This window comes from Vidua macroura, chromosome 21 (assembly GCF_024509145.1).
Source record: "Vidua macroura isolate BioBank_ID:100142 chromosome 21, ASM2450914v1, whole genome shotgun sequence".
NCBI lineage: Eukaryota > Metazoa > Chordata > Aves > Passeriformes > Viduidae > Vidua > Vidua macroura.
In genome coordinates, this window is record NC_071591.1 from 909,735 (window position 1) to 919,823 (window position 10,089).

At 48.7% G+C, this 10,089-nt stretch overlaps 1 protein-coding gene across 5 annotated transcripts in view; it reads left to right on the forward strand.

Annotated features, from left to right (window-relative positions):
• Positions 1 to 9,408, forward strand: part of MAPKAP1 (MAPK associated protein 1) — an 83,377-nt gene extending 73,969 nt beyond the window's left edge. For all 5 annotated transcript variants that reach the window (XM_053996578.1, XM_053996576.1, XM_053996579.1 and 2 more), the window contains 2 exons: positions 5,960 to 6,057; positions 7,848 to 9,408. In XM_053996578.1, coding sequence (XP_053852553.1) covers positions 5,960 to 6,057; positions 7,848 to 7,973 — 224 coding nt within the window. In that variant the 3' untranslated portion in view covers positions 7,974 to 9,408. The remainder of the gene's footprint in view (positions 1 to 5,959; positions 6,058 to 7,847) is intronic.
• The last annotated feature ends 681 nt before the right edge of the window (positions 9,409 to 10,089 follow it).

The window sequence follows — 10,089 nt, forward strand, 5'->3', positions numbered from 1 at the left end:
AGCAACATTCTCCGTGATCCTTTATCTGCCTTTTTTTTTTTTTTTTTTTTGTTTTCATGAAGATCTCAGTTGCTTTGTCAAAATACCCTCGGTATGAAGGTAAGTCTAAACAAAGGTGTTCCGTAGGTCATGGAGTACATGGGTAACTTCAGTTTGTAATTTAATTGCCCGCTTTGCACCCTGCAGCTGAAGATTTCCTTTAAATTCTGATTCCATTGTTGCACTGGGGCTTAACAGAGTGTTAACCTGGTAATAGGCACAGGGCCTCCCCATTATATGTCTCGCTATCGAGCGGTTCTGCATGACTAGTTAAAAAAGATGGCAAGAAGATTAATGAAAGCTGCGAGTACAGAAGGGGGGCAGGTACCTCGGTAAGACTTCCAGCGAGGAGATATTAGAGCTGAACCAGAGCTTGGCTTTTTCTTTATCCCGTGACCTTTGAACCTGCCTTACTGTCGAGAGCTGCCAGCCGAGCCGACGTTTTGATTGATGTTGCTACACGAGTCAGTCTTTCCCATTGAATTCCACATCTGCACGAAAATAGCTTTTCCAGCAGTATTCACCCTGGCTGCAAGTGATAGCCAGAGCGATGCCTGAACCCCCTTTATGTAGTTTTCATTTAAAGCTAAAGCTATTTGATGTTTTAGTTCAGTGTCCAGTTCATCCCGATTATGCACATTGGGTAATACTAATTTAATGAATTCGTTGTTGGGTTGTGGAAGGGCTGAAATTACCCAGGAAATGTTGGGAAGGCGTTGGGTTCCTGCTGCTCTGGGAGCTCAAACGGTGCTGTTGCAGGTTTGCTCAGAGCCTGCAGTGGGGCCAGAGCAGAGGCAGTGTGTGCTCTGCAATTGGTGCACAAAATATCATGTGCTGTTCCCTGATATCCCTGCTCCCGCAGCGGAGCAAGAAACAACACAGTAAAATTCCTACTCAACAGGAGACTAGTCGCAGGTTCTGACCAAAAGGTAAAAACCAGGTTCAGCAGAGAGAAAATGTTCCCAAACTTCAGGCTTGGAGTGAAAGGAGCATCCAAGTGTGGAACAGAAGGGAAGAGGCCGGCCGTGGGCGCGCTGTGCAGGCGGGGGTGCCCGGGGACGGCAGCGGGCACAGATGGCTCCGTGCGCCCCGGTGGGCTCGGGCTGTGCCAGGCTGGGCCGGGGGCAGCACTCGGCAGGACGTGTCCCTGTGGAGAAGGGCTGGCAGCCAGGGGTCCCCTGGCCCTGGCAGGGCCAGCAGCAGCCGGGCACTGGAGCGCTCTGTGCTGATTAACTGCGGCCCCTCCAACAGCCGCTCGTAAAAGTTCTCCTGAGCGCAATCAGGAGCGCGCGTTGCCTCATCCTTTTAACAAATCTGTTTTGTAGCCCTATTAAAAGGGGTCTTCATCTATCCTGTCAAAGCTATTCTGCTGGGGTTTTTTAGTTTAATTACACTATCCAATTAAAACTCCTCGCTGCATTTTGATTCGCCTCTCCTCGGGCCTGAGTGGATGTGACATTTACAAGGCTCGCCTCTCCGGCAGACAATGTGTGATTGATGAGGTGCAGACGCAGTGGAGGAGCCGATTGCCATGTGGAAACACTGCATTTTGATTTATTTATCTTTTTTCCCCAAACAAGGTTGCTGGTAAAGAGGTTTTGGGCAACCCCGAGTTGCACCTCAATTTTCAGCATTTTTGCAAAAATCCTCATTAGTATTCTGCCTCTGATAATAATTTAAAGAAGAAGAAAAAGGCTTTGGGGGAAAAGAATCCAGATGTGTGAGGAGTTAGCACAGTTTGACACAAAAGTGGGTGTGTGCTGCACTTTAATTGCAGCTCTGTTTCAGGACATCTGGACACAGGGCACCCTCTAATAGCAATGCTGAGCACCAAGCTTACAGTGGAACATAATGGGTTGGAGGAAAAGAGATCATGGAATATGCTGCTGCCTGAGAGAATGGGGCAAGCCAGCTGGACCACAGCTGCTATCTTTCTCCTTAACAGTCTTGTCATTTGTTCCCACTGCCCTGGTTTGAGGAGATGCACCCCGGGTTCATGGTGGGCAGCCTGAACCCATCAGTGACTCCACTGGCATCAGTGGGGTGTGGATTTCCTCCAGAACTGCCTGCCCTCTCTGCCTCTAACTTATGTACCTCTGGGACAAATATCCCTTGCATGAAGTGGGATTAACCCCACCTGTACACGCAGGTCCACATCCCTGTTCTGTCTGTCCCTCGCTGAGCTGGGTGCCACATCTGGGTAATCCAACTGCGGCCGTGCTGCAACTTGTGACCTCCCCTGTGAAGTGTTTTTTGTTAGCAGGGGGTGTCAGGAAGCGTGTTGGATGTTTTTTAACCCTTACACAACTCTTGCAGCTTTGTAGGCCCTTCAAGCCTTCCTCCAGGGTCACAGCCTCATTTCTGGGGTATCACACGTGGATTTCAGACAGCTGAGCCCCTCCCCAGTGCTTTGGGTGAAATACAGCAGTGGTTGCAGAGCAGAGGCTTCCCCATCTCGTGCAGGGGTTGGAGGAAATGTGTCTTTGTACAAAAGTATTGCTGATGTGAAATTTACTATGCCCATTCCTTGCCTTTTACTGGTGTATTTCTAATCCTTTTGCATCCTTTCTGGGCCCATGAGAAGAGATTTCAGGGTTTGAGCCTGTTGAGGTCGCAGTTCCTGAAGCAGTGAGAATCAGTGATGTCAAACAATGTCCATAAGTGCTTTGTTCTTCAGAGAGTCCTTCTCCAGCTATTTATTCCACTAATAACTCTTAATTGTTGACTTCTGCCTTATGGCCCTGTAATGACAAAGCAATCATCAAGGTATATTGAAAAATTAACATAAATTTGCATTTCTAGTGTTTGTTTGTTTTCTGCTTTGTCCAATTCATGAATATTCTTTTCATCATCCATCTAATTAGTGATTTAATTCAGTTCTGTTTAAAGAGTTGGCAAAGAGAGGGTTTGGGTGAGGGCTGAGTTGTGGGGTGGGAGGGAAAGAAGAAAAACTTTCTAGTCTTGGCAGATTCAGTAAAAAAATTATCTTTTCTTGAGCAAATTCATAGCCTTGTTTTCCAAGCAAAAAATGTATCTTTTGGACTATGATAAAAAGAGTTTATTACCTAGATTAGAGTGATTATTTTTCTACCTGTGTCAGGTGCAGTGTGGGGCCCACCAAGGGTTTGGATGTTTTCCCAAGACTGCAGGAATTAGCACAAGATTTACTGTCGCCCGTACAAGCACGTTATGGCTCCACAGTTCTGGAGCTGTAGTTCCACAGGGTTTCTCAGGGCTGTGTGTGGGCGTGGGGCCGTGGAGGGGCTGGGGCTGGCGTGCAGGGTGGAGGCTGCACGAGGAGCTCCGGCAGCCCTCGGAAGGGCGAGGAGAGCCGGGAGCCGCAGCGCTGCAGGGCCTCTTCCCTCGCCTCGTTGGCAGTGCAGTGGTGCTAAAAATCAGGAGATGGGGTGAGCAGCTGAACGTGAGACGTGGTGCTGAAGGAGTAAATGAGCTCTCCTTGGTGGATTCCCAGTGAATTAGCATCCTGCCCTTCCCTCGGCTGTGGGCTCCTCTCCAGGAGTAACCACACAGGAACCCATTAGTGCTGGGGCTGGGGAGATTTATCAGCGCTCCGAGCGGGGGCCAAGGGGCAGCAGAGGGGAGATGCTGCTCTGCTGGGGCCCGGGGCACGGCTGGGGGCTCAGGGGGCACCGGGCCATTGGCACGGGACCCTTGGCTGTGCTGAGCTCACCGTGGGCTGCGCCTACCCCGTGACAAAAGCTGCTGCTAACAGCTGAGTTTCTGTCATTCCATTTGCTTACCATAACTGTTTTAACAGACAAACGTCATCGGGAATAACGTGGATTTTCTGTTGTTGTGCTGCTGATTAATCCTGATTGCGGGGCACTGAGGTTCCCTGCAAACACCCAGCCACTGTTGGTGTGGAGTGATGGTAGCAGCTGTTTGTGCAGCATCTGCATTTGCTTTAAATCCCCCATCACGTGCAGCAGAAGCCACTCGAGCTGCTGCTGTTTGTTACCATCCTCTCACACGGAAACATCAAACCATGGAAGCTCCTATTGATCTCAGAATCGTCAGGGGTGGTGCTCTATTGGAAAGAGGTACATCACGTATTTAAGCACTCTTGGAAATGGAAATCAATCTTACAATTCATAAATTCCATCTGGCTAGAAGAGTAGCAGAGCAAAGTGCCAGTTAGGATTTCAGTGCACTCATATTTCATGCTGTAAGTAGTGTGTGTGGACTTGGAGCCCATAAACATGATGCTGTAATGGGGCTTTCTAAGGAAAAGTCTTCTTGGCTTCTTTCCACTGGGTCACAGTCCCAGCAGGACGGGGCTGTGGCTCTGCACGGCCGCGGGTTTGGCGTCGGTGCCGTGTCCCCGGCGGCCCCGGGAGCCCCTGCAGGAGCCACACTTGGCCAGTGCCCTGCTGGGCAGGCAGGCCCAGAGCAGCCTCTGCCCGTGGGAGCAGGAACGCTGCCCTTGGCAGGGCAGTGCCCTGGGGACACGTGGTGGCACCACGGCGCGAGGCAGGGCTGGGCTCCCGCGGAGCAGGGAACGCCTGAGGAGGCTTTGTCTTGGTCCACAGCGAGAATTACCCAGTGACTTCCCAAAACCCAAAACGCAGCAGCTCGCTGGGATCCTCTGACCCTGTTCTGTGCCAGTTTCATTTCTGATAACCAGTGTGGAATGTTCAATGTCCAAGGAACATGGTGGGAGCTGGTGGAGCACGGTGCTGTGTCCCATCCCCAGGAGTGGTGCACTGGCACTTTTGGAATCATTAAGATGCTGTGTTCCAGGCAGAGCTGCATGCATTAACATGCTGATGAGCTCCCAGCTTGGAATTCCGCATTTTTAGTACCACTGAGGCATCATCTGTCAAATGATTTAAAGGGTTGGGTTTTTATTATTATTATTAGCCAATTTTTCAATACAGAATTTATATTCCAGATTAGTGCATCATAATGGTGTTTAATTAACATGCCACAATAAAATACTTGCATCTCAAATTTCCTGGCCACCAATCTGAGCATATATCAGTCACTTTTTGGAAATCTGGAGAATTAGATAATGTAAATAAGATTTCCAATTAGCTTTCCTGCAGGAAAGACCTGGATTTACAGTAATGTGGCTGTTACTTTATGGATTGCTAACTTTGACTGTTGATCTGAATAAATTAGAAAACCGTTGGAAAAGTATCATGTATAGAACACATTTAATTTTAATTTTGAAGCCATCAGCATCCATACAAGTGAAGAATATTTTGCCTTCCTTCGTGTTCCTCGTTAGACCTTTGTGTCTGAGTCGTTCCTCCTGGCACCGCGTGTCGGAGTCCAGGGCAGCCACGGGCCAGCACCGTGTGGCCACAGGGCCAGCACCTGGAACCGCTGTTAGGGACGGAGGCCCAAGCATCAGGAAGGTGCCAGCAGGTCACAGTTCGAGTTTAATTGGATTTTCCTTGGTGTGGGAAGGGCGATCCCAGCCCCGAGCGGGTTTGGTGGCAGCGCGGCCGCGTCCCTCGGTGCCCTGCGCTTGGTGCCGCTCCCCGTGGCCAGCAGCAGCCGGCTGGGCTCGCGTGGTCTTTGGGGAGCAGGGTTTGGAGCGGTGACCCTGGGGTTCCTTGCCATTTTCTGTTCAGTGCAAGCCTCCTCCTGCGGTGCCTGGGCCGCAGCCGTCGTGGCCGAGCAGAGCTAAGCAGCCATTTGATGGATTTTTGCATTTCCTGCAGTGGGGATGTGATGGGAAAAGGAACTTTATTGACTGGAGTTCAGCTGCTCCTGCAAGCCACCACTTGCCTTAAATTGAAATGACATGAGAAGCCTGTCAGCATTTCATTGCTTCCTTCTGTCGTGCTGATGGTACGCTGAGATCACCATCTGTGGTTTTCTTCTGTCAGGCAACGAGCTCTGCTCAAACTTTACAGGAATATTCTAAGCAGTTTTTTTCTTATCTTTGCAGGTCATGCAATATTTAAACTTACATATCTAAGCAATCATGACTACAAACACCTTTACTTTGAATCAGATGCTGCTACTGTCAATGAAATTGTACTGAAGGTGAGTATTAAATTTTAACGTGACCCAAAATCCTGGTGTTTTACCACTTGTAAAACATGTGAGTATTCAGGGGCTCTGGAAACACACAAGGGTACAGTGCCTGAGGACCACTGGGGTGTGTTTAACCTGCCAGGATGGCTGCTCCATGCCTGTTGTTTTATTCATCCTTCCAACAGCCACACAGCCACTGCCTGTCTGTGTGTAGCATTTCCTTTTGTGCTTTTTTCTAGTTAATAGAGACACCGTTTTCTGTGGAATTTTATAGGACACTACCAAATTTTATTGTGTCCAGGTAGTTTCCACCTCTGCACACGTGGTCAGCAGCCCCGTGCCATGCAGGGGTTGGGTGCTCCTGCCCCTCACACCTGTGCCCCACACTCAGGTGTCCCTGCACAGCACACAGGGGCTTCTCTACCCTGCTCCTCTCTCAGGACTCTTTGCTTTCCTTGGGGCTCTGTACAGACACAAACTCCCTTGCTTTGGGAAACAAATTTTTGTTACACTCTTGAAAAATTAAATGGAATTTTCCACAAGTTCATCTTTCGTAGCAAGTCAAAATTCAAAAGCAGTAATTTTGGCGAACCATCTGTTATGTTTGCTTTTATTGGCTGTGTGGAGTTTAGAGGATTGTTAAACAACGGACGTGCGATAAAGTAACTTTTATTCATTACACAGGAGGTCGGTGTGTTTGAGGGGGCTTCTGTTTTGTGAGCTGTTAGGCCAATTCTTCTGTTCCCACTTTATCTTTGACCTGCTATTGCAGTCCCTAACACTTAGAGTCATGGAATCATGCAATCATTAAGGCTGGAAAAGACCTCTGAGATCATCAAGTCCAACCTTTGCCCAAGTACCCCCATGCCACATCTCCTCGGGTTTTGAACACTTCCAGGGCTGGTGACTCCACAAATCTGAGACTGGTCATAAACAAAGGCTAAAGAAAAGGTTTACTGTCAATAACATGAATATTCAAGAGAGAAATAATATGGAGCAGTACTTTATTTCCCCGAGTTGCGGTTTGTTTATATAGAACATTCTCTGGTTTCATGCACAAGTCACTGGTTTGTTTTCAATTCCATCAGCATTAGAGAGCGCAGAAAAATCAGACTTTTCAAATTAGGCTTTTTAGATGATCAAGTGAGAAGGACTGAGACTTTATTGACCATGAAAATTCCCTATATTTTTATGCCTTAAGCTGTAATATGCAATGAAAGTGAAACACTCTACAGTGCATAAAATTGTGCAAGTTTTAAGCCACAGCATATTAACCAGCTAATGACAGACCAAAGGGCATTTTTATCTTTTTGATTCTTGCATTAACCTTCCATTAAAATTATCTCTGAGATTATCACAAAGCATTGGAGATAATAAATTTAGGGAGTAGCAGGCTTGTTAAATATCATTTTAAAATGCTTTCATCAAGTAAAATGTGCCAAAACACTGGGAAACTCTGAGATTAGCTGAGTATGCAAACATCATAATGGAAGAATTCTTTTTACTGAGGCTGATAAGGTCCTTCATTGATGCTCATTGCTGGATTATCCCAGCACTGGGGGGTCTGCACAGCTCGCTGCCTTTCCCACAGATTTGGGTGACCAAAAATGGGACCAGGGGCACAGGAGGAGAGGCCAGGGCTCTCCTGGCACTCTGGGCTCTCTCTGCCATCATCGTGCTGGTGGTTGCTGGGACCAGTTAGACCAGAGCCCTGCTCAGGGGGTGGGCTGGGGGTCCCTGCCCACCCCGGGCTGTCCCCCCAGCCTCGGGCGACATTAACACCACCTCGTGTCTTGCAGGTTAACTATATTCTAGAGTCGCGAGCAAGCACAGCCAGAGCAGATTATTTTGCTCAGAAACAAAGAAAACTGAGCAGGAGAACAAGCTTTAGCTTCCAGAAGGAGAAGAAGTCGGGCCAGCAGTGAGGCCGAGGCGCGAGGAGAGCCTGCGTGCCGCGCTCGGAGCCGCCGCGCCGGCCGGGGCCGCGCTGCTCCCGCCGCCCGCGCCAGGGCGGCCGGCAAGGAATCTGAACCACCCCGTCTCTCACGGCTGGAAGATTATCCCTCCTTGCTGATGGGAGGTCTCCCCTGTGACAGAAATAAAGAGCCATATCAGCCGGAAAGAAGACTGTTACGCTTCAGGTTCCTTTGATTAGAAATAAGAGAATGACGTAGACTGGCATCATTTAATTACTGTATTATGTACAATCACAAGAAGAGATGTGATTACATATTATTTCACAGCCTGGTTAAAATAAATTATATACATCTGTAATCCACCCACGTACACGCAGGTATTGCTTGTGACATGATCAAATTTCTAAAAACAAAATGTAGGACAAATGTATCCATTTTTGCTATTAATAAACAGATGTAATCTTTTTCAAGGTCCATATGATGCACAGTTCTTTTGGGGGGAGGCTGCAGTCCCAGATGGTTTCACTTCTGTTGCTGAAGTGCAGGAGGCATCCGTGAGCCAGGAACAGCAGCCATGGTAGGGGAGCGCTTAGCGAGGGAGCACTGAGACAGTCGAGTCTGTTGTGTTTGTTTTGTTCAAAAATATTTTTATTTAACTGTGCTTTTCAGCTTTGCAAATGCTTTATTGGAAGTTCCTTGCTGAACGCAGCACAGTGGTTGGAAATCCACGTCTTGGAGGTGGAGAGGAGAATCCTCCTGCCCAGGACCCTCAGCTGCTGCCACCCTGGGGCTGGCACATCCACTGGGGCACCTTGCCCCTGGGAACTGAGAAATGCCTTCACCTTCTCTCAATATTATTCTTTAACAATAAAAATTAAGACCTGCTTTGTACTGGGATTTGTAACTATCTTGGCCTTGTTCCTCCTTAATCCATCGGGGAACACGGGAATGGATGCTGGCACCCAGAGCCCCATTTTTGGTTGAATTCACCAGAGGTGTCTTTCCTGCATCTCTCCAGGTCGCTGGAGCTCTGCACACGCTATCACAGAACTGCCCTGGTTCCCCACGGGGCTGGGGGCAGCTCCCTGGGGCACTGCCCACCCTCTGCCAGCCTCCCACCTTGCTTTTGTACAGAGAAAACTTCCTGAGCCTTAACACAGCGTGAGGAGCAGCCCCTGGGCAGAGGGAGGGCCTGGGTCTCACCTGTTGTGTTTGTTCTGGGTTTCAGCAGCTCGGCCCTGCACCGAGGCCAGGCCTCCCTGTACAGTCTTCCATGATATCTGCAAAACAAGAGAAACGCTATTTTATAGTATTCTATTAATTTTTTAAGTATTTTCTATGTGCAAATGCAGCACAGATACAATGGGAAAAGCCCCTTTGATGTAAATGACTCTTTTAACCGACTCTGTGAAATATTTAACATTAAAGTTGCTCTGTGAATGTTCTTTGGCCACCCAGTTTCAATTCTTTTTAACTGAACTGAAAAATTGCCTATTTGGTACCAGAAACTGCAGCAATCTCCTGTTTCCATGGCCATAGTGCTGTTGCCACCCCCTCACGTGTATTTATTATCAGCAGGGATTCAGCATGTGCAGGTTGGCTCTCAGGAGAGCCTAAAAAACTCAACTAATGACATCTCTGCTGTCTGTGACATTTGTGGCACCGTCCCTTGCCCAGACCAGCTGTGTTCACACCCTCCTGCCAGTCACCTTCCTGCTCCTGGTGTGGTGTCCTGGGAGCCAGGCAGAGATGGAGGGACAGAGGCTGCTCCAGGGGCTGGGTGAGGAGCGGGGAGCTTTGGAGCCCCAAGTGAGTTTATTTGCTCCAAAAGAGCCACTGACAGTCAAAACCCAAATTTGCTTCCAAAGATCAGATTCAGTTTGATACATGGCCTACAAGAAACCTTCCTTAAATCCTGGGAAGATCCAGCATTCCAGGAGCTGAGCATCCCTCCCCCAGAACAGGCGTTTCTGCTGCTCGGCGCTCCTGAAGGAGTTAAATCAGCGCTCATGGCTGCAGTGTGTGCACAGCTGAGCACGGAGCCAGCACGGGCTGGTCTTTCCCCGGTAGCTGTGGATGTAATTGAGTCAGATGGGCATTCAACTGGGTCAGCAAGGCAAGCTGT